This window comes from Mycteria americana, chromosome 8, assembly GCF_035582795.1.
Source record: "Mycteria americana isolate JAX WOST 10 ecotype Jacksonville Zoo and Gardens chromosome 8, USCA_MyAme_1.0, whole genome shotgun sequence".
Lineage (NCBI taxonomy): Eukaryota > Metazoa > Chordata > Aves > Ciconiiformes > Ciconiidae > Mycteria > Mycteria americana.
Genome location: NC_134372.1, coordinates 28214667 through 28242621, shown reverse-complemented (window position 1 = coordinate 28242621; position 27955 = coordinate 28214667). Strand labels below are relative to the sequence as shown.

The 27955-nt window shown below is 43.3% G+C and overlaps 1 protein-coding gene across 4 annotated transcripts; it reads left to right on the top strand.

The window, feature by feature from the left end:
• Positions 1 to 41: 41 nt before the first annotated feature.
• PDPR (pyruvate dehydrogenase phosphatase regulatory subunit) lies at positions 42 to 27955 on the top strand. Of its 4 annotated transcripts, none has more exons than XM_075510476.1 (18): positions 42 to 103; positions 1085 to 1384; positions 3777 to 3910; positions 4855 to 4936; positions 5028 to 5191; positions 6230 to 6351; positions 7214 to 7331; positions 8727 to 8876; positions 11667 to 11859; positions 13424 to 13548; positions 15184 to 15339; positions 15442 to 15575; positions 15970 to 16118; positions 17450 to 17562; positions 17925 to 18019; positions 18658 to 18747; positions 19025 to 19207; positions 20182 to 27955. In XM_075510476.1, exons 2-18 carry the CDS (start codon positions 1158 to 1160, stop codon positions 20584 to 20586), a joined length of 2640 nt encoding a protein of 879 aa, XP_075366591.1. In that variant the 5' UTR covers positions 42 to 103; positions 1085 to 1157; the 3' UTR covers positions 20587 to 27955. The 4 variants fall into 4 exon arrangements, with proteins under 4 accessions (XP_075366591.1, XP_075366592.1, XP_075366593.1 ...); XM_075510477.1 differs by having other exon boundaries at positions 55 to 77; XM_075510478.1 differs by lacking the exon at positions 42 to 103 and adding an exon at positions 124 to 582.

Genomic DNA, 27955 nt, shown 5'->3' with positions numbered 1-27955 from the left:
AGATTGGCCGGCGGGCGGGTGACGCAGCGCGCAGGGGCGGCTGTCGCGCCGCGGCTGGCGGCCGTAAAGCGCGGAAGGTCAGTCAGGCCTCCCACTGCCCCAGGTGAGCCGGCGCGGCCCCGCCGTCCCCGCGGCCCCGGCCCGCTCCCCCGGCAGTCGCCGGGGTTCGGCCTGCGCGGGGCTGCCCGCCGGCACCGCTCCTTGCCCTGACCTCCCCTCCCGGCGGCCCCGCAGCGCTCGGCCGCGGGCCTGCCCCGCTCCCCGGGGTCGGGGGCTCCGGCGGAGGCAAGCAGGCCAAGGCGGCTGCTCCCCCGCCTCCGGGGTTGCCAGCGGGGCTCCACAGCTGCTGGCCCGCTTCCCGCCCTGACACCCTTCCCGTCAGGTTCGGAGTGGGAAGCGTGGTGGCCCGTCAGGTGCCGTGCCGCCTTCTCGATATGGATCTGTGGCGTGTGGCAGGCTGCGGATAAGAGAAACCACAAGCCTACAGCAACAACCTGCTTAGAGCAGGCATAGTGTTAAAGTCCAGCTTTGGTCACTGGGCTGAGCTGCTGCGTGGTGTTACCACAGTCAGAGAGGTCCTGGGTAACGTCTTGTAGTAAAACTAACATTATCAGAGAGCGTGTCTCTAGTTCCTTGTTCTAGTTGCTCTCATCACAGACTCTGTTTCCTTCCTCAGGTAAAGGCCTCACAACATTAATAATCAAGCTTATTTATGCACTATTAACCTTATCCTTTATGAAAGATTTCAGAGCATGTTCTGTGCGGGCTGGCTTTGTCTAATCTACCTGTTGTTGGTGTGAGAGCATTCTCGCTGTTCTTTTCCAGCTTTCCTCTGGTTTCTTGCTCATTGTCAAGTTATGCTGCTATCAAAAATGAAGGTGTAATGCTCTGTACCCATTATATGATCTAAGTTTAAATCTTAATAGCAAGACTTGTTTTGGGACGGAGTAACTGCACTCCTATTTGTTTACTCACCAGCTTTCCCATGTCCACTTATACCCGATGCACCATGTGATCTTTGCCGCTGCCAACCTTGTATATAATAAGATAAGTGGTAACATGATTCTCGTCTTTTCCTTCCTAGAAGCCGTGGTACTGAGTTAACGTCTGAACACATCTAGGTGGGGCTTTAAGAAAATTGATAAATAGCTGCCAGGATGTTTCTCCGATTACTGTCAGATGTCCGGTGGCGGGCGGCTAACCCAAAATGGAGAAGAATGACCTGCTCCTGGCGAAGTACCTCAAGTACAGCAGAACCTCACCCCGTTTCCTTGCCAGCACAGGCACAGGTTGTCATCTGTGGTGGTGGAATCATGGGCACCTCCGTGGCATATCACCTTTCCAAGATGGGTTGGACAGATATAGTCTTACTTGAGCAGGGCAGGTAAGGTTTTCCGGTAACAAAACCAAAGAAACAGGACTTCTGTGCGTAGAAGTATCTGCTGTCATGTTATTTCTTCTTCTTCACCTGGACTTGGACCAGCTTATACTGAATATTGGTAATGACACTTACTACTTCTTCCCAAGCACAGGACAGACCTGCAAGGTGAAGGGTATCCCTTGTGTGACTTTGGTGGGTTAGCCTTGGTTAAGGGCCAGACTCCCACACAGCCACCCACTTTCCCTCCTCAGCAAGATGGGGAGAAAGTAGGCTGAGAAAGCTTGTGGATCAAGATAAAGACATGGAGATTGCTTACCAGTTACTGCTGTGGGCAAACCAGACTTGCCTTAGGGAGAATTAATTTAAAATAATTAAAGAATTACTTTATTTCATGCCAGTTAGAGTAGATTCAGATAGTAAGAAACAAAAGTTAAACATTAAAATACCACCTTTACTTTCCTGCACTCAACTTCACTCCTGCATTCCAGGGTCTTCTGCCCCGCCCCCTGCCCCAAGAAGCACAGGGGCTAAATGGTGGGGGTATGGTCAGTACTGGACTCCAGCGTGGGTCCTCCACGGGCTGCAGTTCCCATCAGGAGAACTCTGCCCTGGCGTGGGTTTTCCATGGACCACAGTTCCTTTGGGAAATATCCATCTGCTCTGGCGTAATCGCAGGTAAAAATGTAAAATGCAATGCAGCTGGCAAAGATGGACAATTTTAAGAGAATTAAAAATCTGTGTAAATCATCCAGCCCCTCATGACCATCTGTAAAAGTAGGATGCGATACGTATATAAAGTATTACACCACTAGCAAAGGTCAAAAGAGATTGCAGGAGATGTGGAGGCTATAAGCAGACTTCACTAAAACATCACCCTGTAAGCTGGTTAAAGGTTCGGATTATCTAGTTTGTCTGTTGCAGGAATTTAGTGCCTATCTGTAAAAAGGCTAAGGCCATTACAGTTTGGCTGAATGCAGGCTTTTGTGTGCTCCTTGGTGAGTTGGATTTGCAGTCTGTGGCAGAGTACGTAGATCCCGTTGAAAGTTGACTGTGTGGCCCTTACCTGTTGTTTGGATTTCTGTTTCGGAGGTGGATTCATGGTGTTTTTGTTAAGCAATTTGGGGACCTTGGGCATGAGACAGTGCTAAGATTTCGGGGCTTTGAAGAGGTGTTTATCGCAGCAGCTTCTAACACTCTAAATAGGTACTGGACCAAGAATATTTACTGTCTAGCTTAGAGCTTCCCACCTGATGCTGCCTTCAAGAATAATTAGCTGTGACTCCTTGACTTTGCATGGCTGGGAGGCAGGTAGTATCAAGTTCTTTATAGTTGCAAAGAGAGGAAATTGGGTAGTCTCATCTGAGACCTTGGGAGCGGTGTCCTTCTGAGTGAAATTATCTGCTAGGCTTCGTTTGTCAGGAAACAATCATTACTAGCCTGGAGCGGGGTATGAATACCCCGTTACAGATCTTCATTGAGCTAGATGCTGTACAAGCTCAGTCCGCATGTGTGCTCAAGCAAAAAGAAGAACATTGCATTAGCAGAAATGTCTTCTGTGAAGCACAGCATGGTGAGACCACGCTTCAGCTGTTGCGCTTGTGATTGAGTAGGGATGTAGCAAAAACAATACCTTACTCAACTGATTCTTAGGTTGAATTTCTGAGAGAATATGGACACACTAGGCCAAAAGCAGTCTTGTGGAAGGCTTGCATAGGCAGGTGGAAAAATGCAAGCCTCCTTTAGCAGCAGGAAAGATGACTTAGAAATATTGTAGAAGCAGGTTGTGAGAGAGGTGCTTAAATGTAACTGTCTTGTCTTGTCTTCACCCATCTATGTTGCAGGGAGTTTTTAACAGATTTCTATTTCTACAGCAGCCCTTCACCAAATAGCTAGATGGACAGTAGTTTAAGGGCCGTTTAAAAACGGACAAAGAAATATGTGTACAGACCTATGGCAGTTGCTGCACAGTAAGAGGGACTTGTTCTTACTGTAAACTGCAAAGATGCAAGACTCAAGTCCAAGTTAATTTTCATTTGAGGGAAAGCCTGCTTTGGAGAAAAAAGAAAGAATCAGGTAGGCATGTTGACTTAAGCATAAGGTAATTTTTTTTTAAAGTGCTTTCTTTGAAAAATTTCAGTGTTTAGGACTAGTTAAAGAGAAATGGTTTTGGAATACGGTGCATTTTCAAAAGTGAGCTAAAGGAAAAGCATTCTAGAGGTTGCATTATCCCTGCATCATCCAACTTACAGCTTTTGGTCTGATATGTTTGGGGGAGAGGTTGCTGTCTGGTTTGTGCTGTCAGCAGAACTGCTGGAGCAGCCTGACTGGGGGTGGGGGGGTGCTTGCCTCTCCACCTGTCAGCCAGATGAGGCCTTCCTTGCAACTTCTCCTGCAGGTTGGCTGCTGGTACCACTCGCTTCTGTGCTGGCATCGTGAGCGCAGCCAGGCATGTGTCCATAGAGCTGAAGATGGCAGACTATTCAAACAAGCTCTATCAGCAGCTGGAACAAGAGACGGGAGTAAAAACAGGTACTAAAAGTCTAATCATTGAGTAATCTGTGGGAAACTGAATCAAAGTATTGACACTGAAACATGAACATAATTTTACAGTGTCTTAAGTGTAGGTGGTTCCTGCTCAAAAATGATACATTTGGACTGAATGAGATGCAAAGGGATGTTACTAATGTAACCAGAAGAGTGGGAAGAAGGATGGGCAAGCTGAAGGCAGACTACCTGCAAACTGTGATCATTTTTTATGTTGTCTGTAACTTGGGCAAATGTAGGTGAATTTTCACAAGGACACTAAAAAGTATATTGCAGTGACTGGAGCAAATGGCCCATATCCTGCACCAATTCACTTCTCAAAAAGAGATGATGATTAACAGAAGCACTAAAGCATAGGCAAAGAAGGATATCTTACTCTAGTCTCACCCTGGAAATAACAAGAAAATATTGTGTTGAAATTGTCCCTCCTTCCAAAATGCTCAGGCATGTACCTGATAGGAAGAACTTGGTCACTGAAAGTTTCTGCTGACAAGGACTTGTGATATATGTCAGACTCAACAGAGGTTAACAACTGTGCCTGTAATTAAGATTAGTATTACTCTATTGCAGGTGGTGGAGTCACAAAATGTCTGCATTTAGTTGTTGAGGTTTTATTCTTCTGAGTAGTTATTATATCACTACTTAATAGGTACTATGTGTGAAGTTTAATTTTTTTTTTATAAACATGAGTAAATGTAGTAGAAAGAGTTAGAACACAAGTCATAATTAAATTGCTTTTTTGAAAAGTTGACTAATGCAGTTTTTAATTAGTAGTTGATAAGTGTTTAAAGTTACTGGGGGATCTGGGATTTCCAGGGTCCGGAGTAGTGGAAACAACAGGTCTGCAATTATATTAAAGCAATGGGTCTGAGATTAAAAGGAATTCAAGATCCTGTCCAAATCTGACTTGACTTTGGTCATTGCCATAGGGTACATGAAGACAGGCTCTATTTCACTGGCTCAGACTCAGGATCGACTAATCTCTCTGAAACGCATTGCTTCATCACTGAAGTACGTATAAGCAGGAAATATAGCTGATCTTAAGTTTGCACCAACTCTCTTGCAAGACTAATGATGTAATTTTTCTTATGTTCTGTGGCAGTGTAATGGGGATTCCTTGTGAAATTATCACCCCAAAGCAAGTGGCACAGCTCCACCCACTGATCAATATCCATGACCTTGTGGGGGCCATGTATGTGCCAGAAGATGCACTCGTGTCATCTGCCAATGTGAGTCTGGCTCTGGCAACTGCTGCCTCACGGAATGGTATGAGGTTTTTTTTATCTATAGAGTGCTCTCCTGCATGATAATTATCTTCTTTTGGTAAAAGAAAATTATGTTTTTCATCTCTTGGAATTCTAACTGAGCACTGAAGACCAAAACCTGGTTATTTCTGTAAGGTTCAGATTCTTTAAAGTCTATTTTTTCTCAAAAAACAGGCTGATTTTTTTTTTAGCATACTGAATCTTTACAGATCTGCCATGATAGATCAAGCACCAGTTTGTTGTCCTTACTGGTTATGTATTTCTCTGAATAAGCACACACTCTTTTATCAGAAAAACAATCCTTTGTAGGACCTGACTCAAAATTACACATCAAAAGAGTTTTAATTACCTACAAATGAAAAGGTGTGACTGAGTCCTTGTGGAATATTTCATTGGGCACATACGCTTTGGAAATGGGTTTGGAAGTGTAGTAATAAATGCTCTTTGCCCAGCATTTTGGCAAATTTGGAGTGGTCTAAAAGTGGGAGAAAGGTCAGATATGACAACAGAGATGAAGCTCACTAAGGATGAAAGTCCATCAGATTGGAAGAAGCTACTTAGGAAGATACCTCTCTTAGTTTCTTTTAGTCCAGCTTTTTTTGCATACTGTTAATTGATTTTTTTTTTTTTTTTTCACAAAATGACTGATTTCCCATAAAACCAGCTGATTTCCCATAAAACCAGTCTTGCCACCTGAAACAAAAGACTTCGTTGCATAAAGGAATTGTAATGGAAAGAAATCCATAATTGTCACTCTTTTTTTCATGTTGTTGATACTAGGGTGTATTTATCACCCAGATTGTCACATGGCAAAAAGTACTGTAACTCTTCACAGTCTCAGCCTTTAAACTATGTACAAATTCTATGCATGATGTTTTACAAATAACAGGGTTTTGCTTAGTAATTACTGGGTCAAGAACAGAAATTTTGTCTTAAAGAGAAAATAAGCATTTAGGTTGAGTATAAGGGTTTGATGTTAGCAGCCTGACACATTAGAAAGAAGGCTTGTGGTATACTGACTTTCTTATGTCCTTTTCAGGTGTCCAGATTCATGAACGGACAAGTGTTAGTCATGTCTCAGTCCAGAAGGGTTGTGTGACTGGAGTTGAGACCGACAGAGGACCGATTCAATGCCAGTACTTTGTCAACTGTGCTGGCCAGGTTGAATTATTAAAATTTTTCTTTTCTTTCTTTTTTTTTCTTTGGTTAAGAACACGTGCACTTTCCTTGGGGTGTTTTTTGGTTTTTTGGTGGTTTTTTTTTAATGGTTTGTGCTTTGGCTTGGCTTACTGGAGTAGATCAAAGTCACGTTATTCAGCTTCTTAGACCAGCAGGGGTGTGAAGGAGGAAAGCAGTGCTTGCTGTTTGCTTGGCACCAAAGACTGGATGTTAACCTGCTGAGGAGTGCCCTGCAGCTTGTTGGTACAACTCTGCCCATGGTCTCTGTCTTGGGGGTGCACCCTTCTGACAGGAAGAATTTTGCTTTGGCTCTTAGTGAGACAGTTAAGTCTCTCTCTACCCTTCTCTCCCTCTCACACACATATTGAAAATTCCTTTTTTTGTTTTTCTTAGTGTCATGTCTTCTCTAGTCTGAAAATACATCTGACAATTGCTGTTTCTCAGCTTGCAGCTGGCTGTCTTGTTAGTTAGTATGGGGTCTTAGCAGTACAGGCACCTAAATCCTGACTATTCTGCTTCTAAAAGCTAAGCCTACTGTTGACTTTGGTGTACAAAAGCAAAATAAGCTTTTGTATTGTAAGTTGATAATTCTTAGTCTCGAATCAGGGCCCCACTTTTCTAGATCTTATGTGAGGAACAGAAAAACAGTCTTTGTCCTAAACAGTTCAAATTCTAAGCAAAGAGAAAAAATGTGTGTCTGTTTAAGATTTAGGGGACTAGACCAAATCTTATATGGCCTTCTATGAAAGCAAACCCACAGAGAGGACCTATGCTTTTGTCCGACCTTTTTTTATTGGAGTTAGTTTTCTTCTTTTGCATTCTAACATGCATTTTTTTATTTCAGTGGGCCTATGAGTTGGGCCACTCTGGGGAGGAAACAGTCAATATCCCACTCCATGCCTGTGAACACTTCTACCTGCTGACCCATCCTTTGAAGGAACCTCTGGCAAGCAACTTACCGAGTAAGGATTTTTCAGCTCTATCTCACTTTTGGTGAATTGTATCTGCCTTTTCAAGGTGATGCATAGTTTATGACATAAAGGCCAACTAAGGGCTATCAGTTCTCAGCTCATTTGGGATTGTGGAGTACATTCTAGCTGAATTGCTTTGAATATCCTCTTTCAGTGGCAGAATCTCTTTCCTTTCTCTTGGGAAAACTTTCGCTGCAGAAATTGATTTTCAGAGTTGGTCATCTTAGCAGGAGAATGACCTTGACTCTAGCTTGACTAGTAGGTGTGTCTGAGACTTGGGTTGTTGCATTTGTGGGCTGGAGAGGGTGCTAGCCTTGGCACTATGTTTTCCTTGCAGGCTGCTGTCCCCAAATGGCCCATCTATTCCTTTCCTCCAGCTGAAGCTAAGGCTTTACAATGGCATTTACATGTCTATGAGCTGTAGGGGCAACCAAAGCACTTGAGGTAATTGCTCCTCCCCCATGTTCTGGCTTTTGGATCTCTTAAAGAAAAGCCCTTGTGTTTGAGAACTGTGATTGGGAAGTAGAAAGCTTTCATTATTTGCTCTCTGTCTTTAGCAAAAGTTTCTGCTTCTAGTGAATAATGTATATACTCTCGAGGGAATTCAGCTCTGACCAGAGTCCCTGAGTGCTTCACTTTACTTGACTGAGGTTTTTATTTTTATATATATATATATATATATATATATATATATATGTAAATATATAAATATATATATTCACAGATTTTCTGTACATGGGAAAAACTGCTATGGAACATGTCAGGTGGAGTATCATAAATGCTTCAAGTTGACACTAACACTGGAAGAAGCAATTCAGGCCTGACTGCTTGTCCTCACCCCAGTGCTGCCCACCTTCTTGGTGCTGGTGGCCTGCAGCAAACTGGATCAGTGATGCATCCCCATTAAAATTAACTGTTCTTAATATAGGAAGAGAAAGTGGGGGAGGGCAGGACATCTCTTGGTGGAAGGTCTGGTCTTAGATGCAGTTCCAGTGGAACTAAGCCAGTATAATAGCTTATCCGTGCCACAAGGGATCTGACTCACTCTTGTGTCCTCCCAATCCTGGTAACACTGTCCTGCTGGCTTGGGTGCTCTTCAGGTTCAATTCAGTTTACTGTGCCACCCAAAAGTTAATATGCATGGTTGTGGTGGGAGTTAATGCTGGTTTAGTAATCTAAACTGGTGGCTCACCAAGGTGTCATGTGAGAACCAGAATGTGTGAAAGTGTGGGGCTGGGGGACTGAGACTGTCCCTTCTCATGTCAGGGGGCCGCTAGCTTGGCCCAGCCTGTCACCAGACCCCATCGTTGGTGTTTGTGGAACAACAGCCTGAGACAGCTATCCTTTCTCTCAATTCCCTTCCCACCTCTTTTCTTTCTTCTGCAGCTATTGTAGACCCAGATGGCAGGATCTACATACGCAACTGGCAAGGTGGCATCCTCTCGGGAGGCTTTGAGAAAAACCCCAAACCTCTCTTCACGGAGGGACGGAACCAGCTGGAGATTCAGAACCTTCAAGAAGACTGGGATCATTTTGGTACGTTAGGGAGGAAAGATTCCCGCAGCAATGAAACACGTGGCTTCAGGAGAAGGCAGAGTTAGCAGCAATGCAAGCTGTTGTTGACCAGCTAGCATGTGTTTGCCTTTACCTGAAAAGTGTGAGAAAGATGAACGTTCTCTCAAATTCATTCATCTCTTCATTTGTCAATAATTTGTGTAAAACCCCTTTACCCAGGACTACATTGATACCTGTGTAGTGTTTAAAAACACCCGCTAACCCTCAGCATACATTAATGTCCTCTAGTGCAGCGAGGTACTACATAAACTTTCCAACGCTATTCTTGCATTTCATTTGATTTTTGACTCAGTGCCACATGCTGCTCCTCTTGTGACGCTGTAGATCAACACTGTTGACCTGCCATATAGCCGTGGTATTTTGTTTCTGCAGCTCTTTCCCGCAGTGACTGCCAAGTGCATTTCCAACGGTGGTGGTTGCTTTGTGGACAGAACTTGGTATTGTTGCTTCCCAGACTTCATCCCACCATTGACAGTGGTGGTTTATTTTATTCCAAATATTCTGTCTTTCTCTTCCCATTTTTTTAAATTCTATTTTTATATTCTGTATGTACTTCTACATGGAGGGCTCTTTCTCTAGGAAAGAACATAGCATGATCTATGAGTCCCTTTCTTCCCCCCCCCCTCCCCCCCCCTCTTTTACACCTGGTAAGTTTGTGTATGCCCTCTCATGTTCAAATTTGCCTTTTTTTCAGGGATTCAGTTTTCCCTTGTGTCAGAGCTCTTTGCATCCCTTGTGAATGCGCATGCCTCTGTATATGACTCTAGGCACAGATGGATTTTCACTGATTTCTTTCTGCAGTGGTAGTGTGTTCTTCCAGCTAATCCCCAGGTTAAATTGATTAATTTTACTTTCATTTCTGTGAGATACCATATTGATACCATGAAAGTTTAAACTCCAGGGGGTGGAGCCAGGATGGGGTGCAGGTTTGTGCTGGCATATGCTAAAGGTTTTTAGATCTATAGGTGCCTACAGACTTGCTTGAAGATATTAGCTTCACTAATGAGTTGCTTGAGCTCTGCACCCACTTCCTTTTTGGTTTTCTAGGTACTACTGAAATGAAAAGGCACTGCTTGCTGGCACCCACAAATTGCCCAAGTTTCAGAAGCAACTGCATGCTATGTTCTAGCATTACCCTTTTATCAGTTCAAACATACTGAATAGTTGAGCAGAGTCAGAGCTTACTCAGCCAATATTTGATCCTTTTCTAGGGCTGCAGTTCCTGTGGTTTGAGCTCTTGCATTACTGCTTTGATCTCTTTTGTTGGAACACCTTTTGATTTTAAAATAGCCTACACAGTTGCTTAAATGTTGGGCTGGATATGAGAGCAAATCTAACACTGACCCCTCTTTTTATCAGTAAGGAAAAAAAATGTCTTTAACTACAGGCTCTCACTCTGGAATTCTAATGCATGAGAGAGGGAAGAAAAAGAGCAGGTCAGAAAGACTGTTTCTCTTTGTAACTTCTTAGGAAATGTGAAATCTGATTATTTCAATGCTTGTGTGTAAAGCTGAGGAGTGTTACTAGTACTGAATCTTGAGGGCTTTTATCTGGAGTACTATGCAGAGGTAACTCCTGGACAGGGAAAACAAAGTAGATAGCTTGTCCCTTTATTAACGCTCTCAAATGTCAGACTGTGAAGAATTGCTGAAGGACCTTTCCAGTGTGATTGGGCAATTAAGTGGCAAGGAAATTTAGTGAGGATAAACATGAAGTGACACAAGCGCGTGGGGGTGTGTAGGAATGGTCTTATTTTCACCATACAAAATGATGGGCTTTGAACTGACCTTGAGGTTGTATTAGTTCTGTGAAGAAATCAGCTCGTTAGCAGTCAAAGCAAAAGACAGGTTAGGAATTATTAGGAAAGGAGCAGAAGACACGATCGTTATGCAACACTAGGTTTGCCAGATAGTAGCTGTTGTTCTAGGCTCCCTATCTCCAGAGGGTATCGTATGACTGGAGAAGTCCTGGTGAAAGAGCAGCAAGAGGCTGATCAAAGCTTGGAAGAGGTTCCAAGCAAGGAATGACTGAGTAGGCTGGGAAAAAGAGATGACAGAAGGGAAATAAACAGAGGTCTATGAAATCTTGAATGAGATGGCAGGATAGATGGGGATCTCCTGTTCACTGTCTCTTCTATTATGCCAACTGGGAGACATCAAAAAAAGTTAATTGAGTGTGAATTTCAAAACAAAAGGAGGTGATTCCCATAAAACAAATACTAAACGTGGAACTCCTTGTCAGGGTCTGTAGGATGTTTTCATGAGTTTGGGAAGACTGGTCAAGTACTTAGAAGAGAGTTTGATTTAGGGGTTACTAAATAGGAAAAACATACCAGGTTTTTAGGAAATCCTCTGAGCTGATGGTAAGTGGAGGCTGGTAGAGTGTATGGAACAAGCGTCTTATACATTTGCCTGTTCTTATTCCTTGCTAGGTATCTATTTGATGTGTGTTCCTATTGTTTTCCCTAACAAAACTGAACACGCTCTTGTGCTGTTGAGAACAATACTGGGCTCTTGGTCTAGATCAGTATGGCTGCTTTTATGGTATGCTGCGTGATCCATTTCAAGTAGTTTGATTCCAGCAGGTAAGCGGTTTATCCTGCGACTGTATCGAAACATGGAACCAGTTTCCATCTGTTCAGATAACAGCATGCCTCTGTCATGCTGTCCAGTTTGAAGGTTGAAGTAGCTGAAATGTGTAGAGACTGAAGGCTGTGACTTTTTGTCTTTTTCTGTTTGTCTTGGGTCCTAGAGCCGCTTCTGAGTGCCCTTCTGCGCAGGATGCCGGATTTGGAGGCTCTGCAGATCATGCAGTTAGTGAATTGCCCAGAGTCCTTCACACCAGATATGCGGTGCATCATGGGAGAGTCACCCACTGTGCGGGGCTACTTTGTTCTGGCTGGCATGAACTCAGCTGGTATCTCATATGGTGGGGGAGCAGGCAAGTAAGTAGTTTATCACTGTTATGTGTGTAAGTAAGGTTTTAACCAAGAAAAGAAACTGCTCAGGTGATCTTTCCATGTAGAATGTTCTGGTCAGTATTTGTCGCCTCCCCTCTGACAAAGACTCCTCTTTCATTTCCAACTTGAGTGAAGGTGAGAAGCAGTTGCCATGTTCTGATTATGTTCTCCTGTGTGCATTCCAAATCTGTGTTGGACTCTCCTCCCATCCTGCACACCTCTCCTCAGGCATCACATCTCGGTGATCAGCAGCCTGCTGGGGATCAAGCAAGCTTCCTTAGAGCTAACTGGTCCGATTTTTTTTTTTTTATCTACCAGGAAGAGATAAAAGCTTAGCGAAGCGTAGATTCCCTCATCTTCTGTACTCCATGTTCCCCTTTAATTTATTACTTGACTGAAGTCCTTAGATCATTCCAGTTGACACAACAGTTAATTTGTCTGAAAGCAGAGTGAATCTGATGCAGATGAAGCACCGCGTATGTGATGCCAGTGCTGCCAATACTGTTAAAAACTCCTCTGCCAGTGAGCTAGGGATGTAATCATTTCCTAGTAAAATCCAGTTCCTGTGTTAATGCATTACTTTGACAGGCATGTAAGTATGATCCCAGCAGCAAAGTTGCTTGCAGAATGATCATCACTCCCTCTGATTGCCATTTGGTTTTGGCAACCCAGCATCCCTTCTGCCATACAGCCTTCTTAACAAGCTGCTAATTTTTCATGGCAGGTGTTAGTATCTGCATTTGTCTCTACTAGTTTCCGTCTGTTGTCTTAATAATTTAACTCAGCAGGGAAACAACTCATGATTTTTTTCTTTGTCATATAAAATATAGAGAATCTTTGCAGTGAGGTTCTCTAAGAATCAAAATCATTTCTGAAGGTAAAAGCACTACTTGTCCGTTTGTTGCTACAGCCTCAAGATAAGCAGCTTAGCTTGCTAATGTAACTTTTAATGATCAGTCTCAAACCCCTTTGTTTTTCTGTTTACTGACTGTGAACAGATCCTTCTGCTCTGCTTTGGTCTGAGCTGCCTTTGTCCTTTAGCTCTGGAGCATGCCTTCCTCCTTCACTGCTAGAAGTGTAGCTAAACATAACTTGGCTGGCACCTCGTGCTGAAATGAATGCTGTCACTGATGGTTTGTGGCTGAGCCTACACCAGGTACTGAAAAATGACAAAGCAGTCAGCCTCCTAACTCCAACCTAAACATACTAGGCACCTCCTTTTGTAGTGTAGCCCAAGGATTTGACACAGTGTCAGCCAGGCTACCTGTCCAGGCTCTGGCTTCCTTTATCACCTGTCCTTAACTTCCTGCTGCCCTGTATGTTTCATCCTAATGGGAAATTAGTAATTTGGAAATCTGGTGGATGGGTTTTTTTATAAAGGGAAACCTTCCAGATTCTGCTAGTATTTAGAATACCATGTTAGTTGTCGTTTCTCTCCCTACTGCAAGAAATTGTCGTGTCCAAATTGCCTTTCTTCTGACTTCAAAGCTAGACTCTTTCCCTTAAGACATTGGCTCATATCTCAGTCTTTCTTTACTTCTTCCATCAGGTACCTGGCAGAGTGGATGGTAAATGGATATCCATCAGAAAATGTCTGGCCTCTGGATTTGAAACGTTTTGGTACCCTTCAGAGCAGTCGCACTTTCCTCCGTCACCGTGTGATGGAAGTAATGCGTAAGTGAGGTCTCTGCATTCAGTGCTGGCCAGGATGTCCAAGATTTTTCTCTTTGCTACACTGTCTCTCCTCTGTCATCTCTCTGAGAACCATTTTACTTCTTCCTGGCCTCCTTTGTGGCAATGCAGCCTCTTCCCAGGAGAAAGGAAAGGATGGGATTTTTTTGTATTAGCAGTGTTCTTACTAACTTTTCTTAAAGAAATGCTGTTGGTACTGTGGCTCTCCTATTTCTGTGCTTCACCTCTGGTATGGGGAAATTTGTGCCTATCTTTGTAGAACTCCAGCCTGATAAAACAATACCAAGGTCTTAACTGGGAATATTACGCTGTCTCAAACATTGTTGTTATTTGCACATCGTTACAGTGTGGAAATACCATCACTTCCAGCTTACGAGTATGTGATCCAGTTATCTTATATCATTCAGGAAGTCTTCATAGACATATTCTGCTTTATGCTGTCAAAGTTTGTGATAAATACCTTGCAGAATAGATATGAGATGCCATTGTTCCTGTCTAAAGCCATACTTGGTTTCCTCCTATTGTTTGATTATCTGTCCTGAGATATTGTGGACAACTTCTTTTCAAGTTTCAAATAGAAGTATGAAGTGCTCCACAAGTTGCAAAACGGGAATGATTATTTGAATACCAAGTCTAAACTAAAAACGTGTTCAGGTGAAAGCAGAGAAGTTGGGTAAACCTCTTAGCCCTGCTATATCCAGGAAATAAAAACTTTATGCTTTTGCCTTCCTCCCAGAAAAATCATTTTATACTCTTGGCATTATTTGGCAGTTGCTTTCCAATACAAATCTTGAATCCGATAGCTACAGAATCACTCTAGTTTTTACAAGATAAGTACTGTATTCAATTTCTGTGGCGTTATGTTCCCATTCTAATCTATTCTTCCCTCTACCCACTCTTTCAGGAGTACCAATACCAGATAATGCCAATAAAATCATTACATCGTTAGGTATGAGGCAAAAATGATAAAAGCATTCAGTAAGAAATATTCAGCTTATCTTCAGTTTTAAGCAGTTTATGACCTACATAGAAACTTGACATTTATAAAGAAGTATTCAAGCATCCTTGAGTTATTACCCCCCCCGGTAGCCAGGGAGGATGCTAAACATTTATTAGGGTAACTTGTTTTCTAAATAAAAATATTCTATATTGGCTGAAAAGGTACAGGAGCCATTTGAAAAAGCTTCAATAATTAGAAAAGGCTGAGCTGCCAATATTTAAGAAGCTGAATTAGATGATCCTTGGTAGCTGTGGGCTGCCTACCCCAGCATTAGTATTGTCAAAATGATAAGTGTCTGATATAGTGCACTGTCAGGGAAGAATCAGGCATAATTAATGCTAGTCAACATGACTTCATGAAAAATAGAGTTTTTGTTATCTTGGCAGTATTGTCATGAGACCATAAGTATCTATAAATACAGGCATTCTGTGCAAATATTGTTACTCAGATTTTGAATAGCTATAAATGGATGAAAACAGATTTGCCAATTTCCAAAAATGGAAAAAGAAGGTCAGAACTGTTTTGAGGTTCAGATATTACTAAGTATGTAATCTGGAAGAAAATTTCAGATAAAAATAATCGCTTTGCCTAATAATGGATCTTTGTGACCACTGCAGCCCTCATGTGTGATCTGAAAGTTCCCCGTTGGGACTTCCAGACGGGCAGGCAGCTGCGTACTTCACCATTGTATGACCGTCTGGATGCTCAGGGAGCTAGATGGATGGAGAAGCATGGATTTGAGAGAGTCAAGTATTTTGTCCCACCTGGGAAAGGTGAGATCATATTGTCCTCTGCCTACTGCATCCCTATTGGTCTATGTAAGATCTTAGTTCATCCAGTTTATGAATTATCCCTTTGATTCTTCTTTACATTAGATCTGCTGGATTTGGATCAGAGCAAAACCTTTTACAAACCAGACTGGTTTGATATTGTGGGTTCCGAAGTCAAGTGCTGTAAGGAAGCCGTTTGTGTCATTGACATGTCATCTTTTACTAAGTTTGAAATAAGTGTAAGTATCTAGGAATTGACAAAGCATCAGCCTGGTAAAGGTGGCCTTTAGTTTATTATTGGCTGCTTTTGCAAAATTCTGTGTGTCCTATTGAGGATAGATAGAGGAAGTGAAGCTGTATGATCAAATTCAGGTTGTGCCACAATATTTAGCATAGATTGCTTTTTGTCTGTGGAAGGCCCATTTTATAGAAATACCAGCTTAGTCTATAAATAGAATTTCACCTCCGGCACTGTGTCACCATTGTATCCTATTACGCTCGAGACATCAGTGTCACTATCATTACAAATTGAAAGAATTTGGGCCAGGACGTCGATGTGATCTTAAACTGCCCCAGTGGATTTGTATGGCTCAGACAGCTTGTCTGACTTTCTCTCCCTTTCAATTCATGTAGTCCACAGGAGACCAAGCCCTGGAGAGTTTGCAGTACCTCTTCTCAAATGACCTGGATGTGCCAGTTGGGCATGTTGTGCATACAGGCATGCTTAATGAGAAAGGAGGTTATGAGAATGACTGCAGCATAGCACGATTGAGCAAACGCAGGTAGGTATGCAGACAGCATCTTTATCCATCACCCTTTGGGTGTTAGAGTCTTTAAGAACCTCTTAATGGAGATCTCAAACTTTTTTCCCCTCTGTAAAGAAAAAAGTCTTGATTCTCCACTTATGTTCCTAATTCAGTAACCCAAATGAGAGGGAGCTCCTAAATTTACCAATATTGGGGGAAATATGCCTTTTTCTGGGACTACAGATGAACATAGATTTCTACAAAATGTTAGGCCTTCAGATGTTTAATTTCTCAATTGAAAGACAGATTGTTTTCGGCAGTCATTAGAGTTTATTGATTTAGGTAATAATTTAAAGCGCAAACCAAACAGTTTCTCATTGGCTCCTGGCCAATCTCCTCATTGGAATTGCATGCTGAAAATACTACTTTTCAATTATTTCAACTTTCATTGCAGTATGGGTACTCTAATTCCCAGCTCTGCAGTCTCTTATAATTCTTCTTTGTGCTCTCTGGCACAAACTGACATGATCGCAGGATCTCATCCTTAGACTCAGCAGTTTGGGCTCTCTTCGGCATTTAATAAAAAAACCTTCTCATTTTTAAAAAGTTCTTCATGGGCTTGTGCCAGCTGAATGTTGGTTTTATTCCTCTGGACCATTTTCTATGCGTGCTTTCACTGTATTGGTGTGAAAGCATTCTTTGCTGCTCTTTCAATTAGAAACAGCTTTTCTTTCTCTTCCTGTTGTGTCTGCATTCATGTATTGCTTAAAAGTATTGTTGTTCTCTGTGTGAAACCAGTAGCTTTCCTCCTTGCCTAGTCATTTCTGCAGATGTTAACTCTGTCAATAATGTACTTTAACTCACAGTTTATATGAAAGGGACTTACACAACAAGTAGCTCATTTTCACATATCAAGTGGAGTTCTGTTTTTGGAAACTGTTAATAATAACCACCATTGTGTGTGAAAAGACTTTTGCTGAAACAAGAAATCGCTGTGTGAACCAAGCACTCTTCTGACTGTCAGAGTAGACAGAATCGCTGGTGGTGAAGAGCTGTGAATACCTTCTGCAAAATGATTGTGACTTTTGCGATACCCTGTGAACTTTCTGTAGAACTGCCCGTGTTCTCCTTCTAGTCACTTGCCACCAGAGTACCGCTAATGCTGGAAGGCTAGGGTTTCTTGTCATGACAGATGTGATGGCATTGATCCAGAGACTTTAGCTGTGGTTTTCACAAACCAGCTTGTTTTGGTCTCCTGTTAGCTTGGAAGCTGCTGAATGGCTCCAGGAGTTGATGGACAAAGAATGAACTGAATCATCTTGTGGCTGCCCATTCATTGTTTCTTGGTTTCAATTTGTCTGTTCCAGCTTCTTCATGATTTCCCCTACTGACCAACAAGTCCATTGCTGGGCCTGGCTGAAGAACCGCTTGCCCGATGACAGCAACCTGACCATGGAAGACGTGACCTGGAAGTACACAGGTAAGAAATCACTGAAAGCAGACCTCCTTATACGGCCTGAAATCACAAATGGTGTCTTGTGCTGCATGCCAATTAATTGTTTAAGGTGTCCAGAGTGGTGGCTGGGTCTCCTTTCCACACAGTTGGATGAAAACAGCAATTCAGAGACTTCCTTCTAGCAAGCCATGAGCTGGGAGAAGCTTTCTTTTCCTGTGGACTGTCAGGAGAGAGAGTTTGATGACTCTTTCCTCTGTTCTTAAATGTAAATGTATTAGTTCAATAAACACTAAGACTTTAGAAATTGGGGCATGCATATATGCAAGTTAGACTCCGGGCAAGACCTATCCAGTCTCATCCTAACACTGCTATCTTTCCCTCTTTAGCTCTCAATCTGATCGGCCCTCGTGCTGTGGATGTCTTGTCAGAGTTGTCATATGCCCCAATAACTCCAGAACACTTTCCCTCTCTCTTTTGCAAGGTATGTGACTGCGCTTCCTTCCTCCTCACCCTGCTAGGTTTTTCGAAGCAGGTGTGGAAGGAGGGGAAGAATTATGTTTTGGGTAATTAGAAGGGAATTTAGATTTACATATAGATTTACTGCAGTTACTGAGCTAGGTTGGTAATGTAGTCACTAGGCTCACTTTAACTATTTCTCTTTGGGTTCTGCTTGCTAAATATATAGGTTAATATGCATTTGTTTTCAATATTCCACTCACTGTAGGCTTAGTGCCATTTGATATCTTGGCATATTTAATATAATCAATTATGAAGCTGTTAGAGGGGCAGGTGGGATCGGTGATTCGGGAGTCGTCGTCTCCTATCACATTAAAAGGCTAGGCAGATAACTGCCATTCAACTTCTGTCTTGTATCTAGAATATAAGCCTTTCCTGACCTAGTTCCAAGGCTTATTGCCAAGTGTCATGAAGTGATTAAGAAGTCTGGATAATGTGGTATCACTATTTAAATTTAAATTCTTCACAAGCATGTGGCGGTGGTGAACTGCGGTGAGGAAGGGGAGAGGGCTGGCCAGTATGGTTTGCATTATGCATTGTGCTTCTTCTGGATCTCTGTGCGGTGTTCCAGTTTGGATGATTTCACCCCCTCTGATTCTGCAGGAGATGAGCGTGGGCTATGCTAATGGCATCCGTGTGATGAGTATCACTCACACAGGAGAACCTGGATTCATGCTTTATATCCCCATAGAGGTAAGAGTGCACTGTAGCCTTAGCTAATTAAAAGAATTGCTTGCATGCATAATCAGAAACACTTTCCAGGTTGACTCAGAGTAATGAATGTCTGGTCTGTACCATGGAAAAGCTGCCTGCAGGCACCAGGGGGGGGTTTCCCTGCATTGTATAGCATTTGAGTCAGACCTCTTGTGCTCCAGAGGCAGGGCACAGTAACATCTATGGTGGTATGTCAGATGCTGTTGCTTTCTCCTGGTGTTTGTCTGCAGCTCTGTGTTTCACCCTTCCTTTGCAGTATGCCCTTCACGTGTACAACGAGGTGATGAACATGGGACAGAAGTACGGGATTCGGAACGCCGGTTATTATGCGCTCCGCAGCCTGCGCATTGAGAAGTTCTTTGCGTTCTGGGGCCAGGATCTGGATGCCTTTACTACTCCTATGGAGTGTGGACGTGAATTCCAGGTCAAGCTGGAAAAGGTACAGTGGAAAACTGAAATCACCTCCTGCGGTGGGGTCTGCTATTGCAGCAGGGGTGGGTGGGCGACCAGTACTGAACTGAAAAGACTGCCACCCAAGTGGGTAGATATATCAGTTTTTTGATGGGGCTGTGTGCAGTGTGTAACTATAACCTATATTCTTGCATTTCATAAAGGTGCTAGAAATACCAAAAATACTCTGCCTTCCTTCTTCCTGGGCAGCATTCCCAGTGATCTGTGTAGCGCCCTGTGTTGCTCATGTGTGCAATGCTCAGTATAGTGAGGGTGCTGAGTACCTTACAGATGGCCAGAGTTCCTATTTCTCCCAGCTGTTTTCCCAATCTGATGAAGCAAAAGCCAGCCTGTGCACCAGGTGGCATTTAATGAAGTTAGATATGAGGATAGGTGCCAAGACCAGGTGTTCTCTATTTTTATTAAAACAGGGGAGTTCTCTATTTTTATTAAAACATAGAACAGCATAGAGTTGTATCCTGCTTGTTGTGGTGGCAGGTGCCATCTATGTCACTTCCTTGTTGCCTTCTTTCTCGCATCTTTGCATGACCCAAAACAAATGCTTGTATCAAATAATTCAGAGAAGGGAATGTAGTGATTAGGGACACAAATTTCCTATGTTGTTACAGTTTCCCTCTGGTTTATAAAACATGGTAGACTTCGGGAACCAGAAAAATGGCAAAAACTAGAATGGTGACATGTTTTCACTACAGTGAAAATTAGAATGAATTTTTTAAAGGCCCGTTTCACAAATATTTTTGTGTCTTTTAACACCTGGAACAACAAACATGACAGGAAAGCTTCTGTCTGAGCTGGGCTTCTTGCCTATAAAAGCAGCCTGTCTTGATAGGGCATGAGTTCCAAGCACAAATTCACCTTGTGTCAGTAAGCTCGTCTGCTGAAACTCAGCAGCTGCTACAGTTCATGTTCCTTTCATCAGCTGATGCTTCCTTTTCTCCACAGGGAATGCAGTTTGTTGGCCAGGAAGCACTGTTGGAACAGAAGCAGAACGGTGTGTACAAGCGCTTTACCATGTTCATTCTTGAGGACCATGACACAGATATGGACCTCTGGCCCTGGTGGGGGGAGCCCATTTTCCGCAATGGCCGCTACGTGGGCAAGACCACCAGCAGTGCCTACAGCTACACTCTGGAGCGCCACGTCTGCCTCGGCTTCGTGCAGCACTTTGACGAAAAGACAGGAGAAGAGCTGGTGGTAACAACTGATTTCATCAACCAGGGCGAGTATGAGATCGACATTGCTGGGCAGCGCTTCCAGGCCAAAGCCAAGCTCTACCCCTTCAGCTCCCTCTTCACGCACCGTCGCCGCAAGGATGAGGTGGAACTGAGTGGTTACCAGAGGGAGTAGTGCTGACTAGACCTGACCTGCTCCTTTTCCCAAGCTGGAGTCTTCTCCCACCATCTTCCAGTCCTTTCTCCTCACCCCATATATTTCTTTCTTTTCCTTTCTTGTCTTGCAACTTTTAAACTTTTCCCAGTGTGTTACATTTTGTATATTTTAAAACTTTAATTTTCAAGCTTTCTCAACCCTGTCTGTCTCCATCCTTCAACCCTTTGCTTGCCAGGCTCCCCCATGTCCCAGTGGATGAAGCACAGTGCTGAGCATGCATCCAGAAGTCCATGGGAAGCCTGTATAGGAATGAACCCCACCAGAGGCCCTAGCCTTATGGTGATGGGGAGGGTTCAGGTGAACCCCTGAGGACTACAGCCTTCCTCTCTCCTCTCCAGCATAAGGCATGGGACAGCAGGTATTTGCTGCCTGTAGTTCAGATGAACGCTGTGACTTCACCCTGCTCTCCACATATACCACGTTGTAGAGGGGTCGGTGTGTCAATGCACACAGCAATAGAATGATCAGCTACCTCACTGGCATGAGACATAGCGTTGTGTGAGCAGCAGCCAAGAGGCAGGTTTTGGTATAGTCCAGCCTGTCACTGCCCCCCTTTGTCCACCATTTTTTTCCCCTAACAGGGAGTCAAGTAGATTTAATCATCAGATCATTGAGATGACAGTAGCGCTGGTAAGTTTGTTGTTGGGATTGGATTTTTGTGTGGGGTCACAGAAACTAAATGGCTTTCTATAAATATAATTGAAGATCAACATGGGTGTTTCAATTCTATAAAGGAATGAGATCTGGGGTTTTTTTTATTAGCAAAAATACTGATTTCTAACAAGGATGGACAGGTGTTAGTGTTTAATGTTTATAGCAGTGTTGAAATGCTGCTTCTGTTTCAGCTGCACAGTATACAGTTTCTTTGGGCATTTTCTTTCACTTTATGTGACTCAGTCAAGCTCGTCTGGCAAGGTTTATGCAGCGAACAAAAGTTTCATGTAAAACTTGTGTTGGTTTGGGGAACTTGAGCAGCAGAAGGGGACAACATCTTGTGTTTTTAGCTGCCCGTGGTTATTTTGAAATTAGAGGAAAAGACCCAACATTTGTCTCACCTGTGGTGCTGGAAGTATTGCAAGAAACACTGGTTTTTCTTCTGGTGGTGAGAAAGCATCTCAACAGCTCCTGCTGGACTCAAATTGTCATCTTCTGTTTTTCTCCTCAAATCTGTAGCACTTCTTTCTTCTCTCTCTTGGTAGTACCTCATCTGAAGGGATTGAATAGAGGAAGTGAAGGGAGTGTGGCAGTGGGATTATAAATTGCTTTCCTGCAGCAAAGCTCTTTGCATCATGCTTCTCATACAGATGCCTCAGACAGTGCAGCTGGGATTCACCCCTTCAGGTGTCAAAATGTGCTGATTCAAACACTGATGGTAAATGGTGAAGTGGGGGGATGCTGAATTGTATTGCACACATTTACATCATCTTCTTTTTCTTCTTCCCATTGTGAGCACAATCAAAAGCAAAAATTCTCTTTATTTACTTGAAAAAGATCTGTTAAATGTTTTCCCTGCCTCTGCCACCTGCATACTCGTCGTGGTCTTTCTGCTCCAGCATCTTTCTGTCTGGAGTTCAAACACAACCTTGCACTGAATGTCTGCCCTGTCAGCCATGGTGAACACTTTCTCTGTGGTCTAGAACCTTTTTTGGGCACTTTCTTTTCCAGTTAAATGGCGAGCATCAGTAGTGTAAATATGAGCTCAAAACTGCCTGGCTCTTGTTTTAAGTTTGCTTTCGGCTGCTTAAGTTGCTTCAGGTCATGCCTTCAGTTGAGTCTGTGAGTCTGCCAGTTCATGATCCAGGTGTTCTCAGCGTGCAAAAGGAGTTGGGTGGCCCTAAGGCAGCAAAGGTGAAAGTCCAAAACCTTTACACCTTAAAGCAGGTTGTCAGAGCAACCTCCCCCATTCAGGGTGAAACGTAGGAGTCAGGAAAGGGTGTAAGAGAATTAAGGATTTGAGTATGTGGTGTAGTAGGCTGAACATGGATGTCACTTCTTTGAGCATGCTCTCCTTTGTGAATGGTGAATTCCTTTGTAGCGTGTGACCTCTTCAAAGATTTCAAACTTACTTTCAAATTGACATGCAAAAATTCCCCAGTATCTGAAATGTAGTGACCATAGTAGGACAGCTATTTGGGATCTTGCAGCTGAGATTACCCTTCATGGCTGTTGAAGGTGGAGATTGTAATTTATTCCGAATTCCACTATTATTGCTCTTTGAATTAAAATTTTGTCTGATTGTCAGGATTAATTGCTTAAATGAAAGGTTCGTAAGGCAACTAATAGTTTAAAATCCAATCGCTTCTTGCATGTCTTTCCTGCATAGAGGGATACTGCGATCCCACTATTCCCGTGCTGGATGTGCATACGAAGGAGGACCTCTGGTCTACGAGCCTGTCACCTGGGAGTAGTGCACCAGGTCACTCAAAAATACTTGTCCATCCTGATGTCCCTCCACTGGTTTTATGGGATGTTGCTGTGCCTTCGTTGTCCAGGGAAACAGGCGTTTGACCAAACAAAGGGTTTATATGTGATACTTAGGTTGTATCTTAGAGCAGCCCTTCTCATTACAGTTCATTGACCATTTGTCATCACTGGTGAGGCATGATACTTCTTCAGGGGAAGACAAAGTATAGAGCTGAGGCGAGCTAAAGTACTTAATGCAACTCCTGAAGAGAGATTTTAGCTCAAACCATTCAGTTTGTACTCTGCAGAGTTAGAACTAGTTAAGACCAAACTGGAAAGTTAGCAGTATGCCGTCCTTTACCAACTGCTCATTCCTGAAGTATGATTTAAGTTGCAGCCTTGTGATTATGTTTTCTTTTCCCTAATTTATAGGTGCCTGTTAGTTCCTCAGACAACTTTTGATATGGGTGTCTCTTCCCACAGCAGTTCTAACAATAAAATTGTGTTTTATGAGCTACTTTTGTCATTATGTCTGCTTAGGCTGATTTTATGTCTAGATCTATTGACTTTGCAATACCAAAAATAGAAAGTGAAAATAATTTTCCATCATGCCAATAGATATAGCAACACTGTCTGTAATGTTATGTTTGCTGTTTGAGACTTAGAGATAGGTGGTTTGATAATTGTCAGTCTTGCAGCTCATTAATGCCTACTCTGGCTTTCCCTGCTATGAATTCTAATTCTTGTTTCTTATCCGAATCTGTAGTCTTTGGCTGCTGTTCAGGCTTAGTTGATTTATTTTTTGGGAGCTATTTTTAACCTTATAATGTTAAAGAATAGTTTGCCTTCACCAACTTGAATACCCATCCAGGGGACAATTGGATAGCATGTTTTAAAATAGTGCTAGGTACCGAGACCGAGGGAGGTCCTTCTAGTGTCATGTTTTCTTCCAGAGGTATTAAACGGTGATGCAAGAGACTAATCCCTTTATCTGATGACTAAAAGCAGAGTGCCTAAAAAAAGAACAACAAAATCAGTTCAAGAGTTACCACCTTTAGTACAACTTCAAATTAGAAAATTAGAAATCAGATCTTGGAAGCTGCTATGACACAGTCTTAGCATCTAAGATGGTAAATAATGTGGACTATAAAATTATACATCATGATTCTCATCCTTAAAACTGCCTTAAAATACTTTCTGCTGAGAAAGGCAGTTTGTTCTCATTCTGCTTGGTAAGACTATGAACCTTGGATGGGAAATACTAAAATAGCATCCCCCTCCTCTGCAGCGAAAGGGGTAACAGCCTCATTCTGTGCTGAAGCAGCAGCAGCAGCAGGTCCGCCCTGTGCACCTTGTGCGTAGCAGTTGCAAGGGTGTTATCAGTTCTCTGAGTCTTGCTGTCCAGAATGGGAACGTTCCTGTAGATTTTGTTCATGCAGGCAACTTTGCAAGAGAAACACTTGAAGGGAAGTTAACTGGACTTTAGTATGATAAATTATTTTCTCTTTTTGGCTAAAATATTGTAGGTTGAGCATAACCCATTTTAGAGTAAACTTATTACCCACCAGTGACAAATGGTAAGGAAAGCGTCGCCCGTGGGGAGATACACCACTGTGGGTGGCATGCACTTGGCCACGTGTAGGCTTGTTTTTTCTTACCCCAGACGTCAACATCTGAGTGGGTTTGCTGGCATGGCAGTGGTGAACCCATCTAAATGTACAGCATTCCTATATGCTGGAAGGACTTGCTTGCCCAAGTGTCGTCTGTACTGTGGGGAACCTGTGTGGCAGCCTCTTCCATTAAATGATTTCTCCAGAGGCATTTCTGTTGTCTTACCTTTTTGTGTCCTTTCCTAAGTTCTTATGTTTTGTTAGTCCTTGAGTGAGTACTGAAAGGCTTGAGTAAAAATGGTATTAGAGAAGAGGGACTTCATTGTTCATATTTAACGATCTGAGGATAAAAATTAAAGCAGTCTAGGAATGATGTTTTCTGTTTCAGGAGGGTGTGTTACAGTGATTTTCACATCTGTCTTTGCCAGACTTAGTTTCTTCTTGTTTTCTCTGTGCTGATGCCAGTGTCTGGATTTGATGTGCCTTGTTGGACAGTTTCTTATTATTTTGTGGCAAGGAGGGGAGGCTATGTGAAACTTGCACTGCATCTCCAAGTCTTGGTGTAAGCCTGGATTCCTCCTTTCTGCTGTTGCATTCAAGCTGCCACCAATCTTACTGCTTTTCCTGCAACACCTCCAGCCTGTGCTGCTGTAGGACCTCTCGTGCGCAAGGTTCTTCTCTTGGTGCCACCAAGTGCTTCATCATCTGGGCCGGGTTGGCTCTAGATCTGTCTCTCTGCATTGATTTAAGCTCTTCAGCTTTTAGTTGGTGCAGATACCAACATCCGAAGCCTCAGGCAGGTTTGTGGCCGCTGTATATTACATCGTTTAACCCTCCCTCTCCCTGCACCAGGGTTTTCCCACTCTCCTTAACGCTTCCCAGTCTCCTTCCTCAGACAACTGAGCACATTAGTTCCTTTTGCCCATCAGAGAGTGAGGCATGGCAAAATAAAAACAGGCAAGGGGATGGCAGAGCAGCTGAGCTGAGGTAGAAGGAGAGGTGTGATAGTCATTTGGTCCTTTGCCCATTACTCAACCACTTAAGCCCAGCCTTGAAGAGATGATCAGCCCTGATTCCCAGCTCGGGGAGCATCTTCCTCTGCAGCCTTAGTGCTGGACACGTGCTGAGTGATAGCAATGGCTCTGGACAGAATCAGGACAGCACTACCGAGGAAGCAAGAGCAGCGGTGGCACTCGTTTTGCAACATACATTTCCCTTTATCGTTTCTTGTTCCGATGAAGGAAACGGTGCCGCACGGAAGAGGTGGGGAGTGTGCACACCAGATTGCTCGAAACACTTGTCTGTCTCTGGCACATTCTTGCAAGTGGTGTCTAACTGTACAGCACCGACATCAGTGTGCTGAGGCTAACTTTGTCCTTCCAGCACACTTTAACCAAAGTGTTCCGGTTACGTTTTGGGAAGAAATCTATAAAAACAAGGTAGTTTCCATGTTGGGGGGGGGGAAGTTGCTTGCAAGGGCAGAAGTCGTTCTTATTTCAAACAGAACACTTAGCTGCTGATAACATCCAGCAAAACGTTCACAACCTTCAGATTTGTCTTCCCAAATGTTTTTATTATAATACTTGGTCAGGTTGATTTCCGCCCATTTCAGGATACTTTTCTGTTTTAAACTACCTTTTCCTTAACTGATTGTTGGTATTTTTGTTAAAAAAAAAAAAAAAAAAAAAAATCAGTCAGGGACCAGGACTTGGGGAAGGAGGGGTTAATGTCATCAGGTGACTTCAAGTTTTCTCTAAAAAGTGTTTGAAAATTTTCTTTGCACTTTAAACTTTCCTTAAGCATTATGATTGTAGCGTGCTTATAGCCCTCGGCAAGAGCAGTCTTTGCATTTGAGGGAGGAAAAACTTAAATAGTTGTAAATGCCTTAAAGCTTTAGGTGAGGTGTTTGGGCGCTGATTGTGCCTGCCATCTGATTTTCTTCCTGGAGAGCTGTGTGCTGAGTGTACAGAGCAGACACAAACGTCGGCAGATATTTTTGAGCAAACACTGGGGATGGTGGAAGCTGCTATTGCAGTATGCTGCTTGGTCTGAGGCTGGAATTTGTATCAAACTAAACTAAATGAGCTGGGAGCCCCCATGCCTGTACAGCTGTCTGTGCTGACACTTTCCCTTCGCCCCCCTGCCCCCAGAAATGGATTTATTCACTGTATCACTCATGCTATAATGGGTTTTCTTCTTTCTTTAAAGAAAGAAGCCTGGGCTGGTGTAGAGTACTCTGAGTGTCCTGTTGCACTAAAGGAAACAAAATTCTCTGCTTGAACACTTCCCTGCTGTACCAGCTGACGTTTGCAGGCAGGAGTCAGGAGAAGCAGGAGCAGAGGGGATCTTCTGCTGCCCATAATGTTTGTTGAGGTGGCTCTGAGACTTCTCATCTCCCATTTGTCTCAAAGCTCTGCTGGATTCTCGATGTCAGGCTGGCTTCTGAATTATAGCAAACACCAAAGCACTGCTTTGCAGGTATGACACGCTATGCTGATTTACTTTGTTCAGAGATATCGCCTGTTCGGAATAAGGTATCTCCATGAAGAGGAGTGGTAAATTATAATGAAAGAGGCACCGAAGAAAGGTGTTCACATTAATATTTATTGATTTGTCAATGCTGTTAACAGTTGATCTTCCCACATGGATGCTTGACACCTGCTACAAGCAGAGCAGATACTTGTGAGTCATCAGCCATCCCAACTAGGGCATGATCCATTTTGTAGGTACGGAGAAAAGTCCTACGCTGTTGCCTTTCACCATGGCACCACTCAGATTTCTTCCACACTACAAGTAATTTTTCCCTGCTTTTCCTATAGTGGGACAGATTTCACTTACGCCTTTCTTCCAGTGTAACTGGAGGCAGATTAATGTCCCTGAAGTTGTTGATGGGTTCTCCTGCACTTTGTGGTCAGGCTTGCAGCTGGGCACGTCCCTGCTCGATACGTGCTTCTGCCAGAGAAACGGCCTAAGCCGTGCCTGGGGGAAAGGAGCATGCCTGCACTGTGGGTGCAGTTGTTTCCAGACCACCTGCCAGGCAGCTGACTGATGGTAACGTTTCCTGCATCTTCGGGAAAAGCTGAGGAAAACCCTTTTTGGCCCAGATGAGCTTGCGGCTGCTCCTGAGACAACGTGCTTTCTTTCTGCCACTTTCTGCTCTGTTCCCAGCTGTGCACACATGACGGCTCCCAGCATCACCAGTTTTACAGGAGACCTGAGCTCTGTGGGAGAAGGGCTCCCCGCTTCTTGGACAGGTACCTGGTGCAGGTCTCCCGAGCAGAGACTGCCATCTTGTGAACTGCACCAGTATGTCC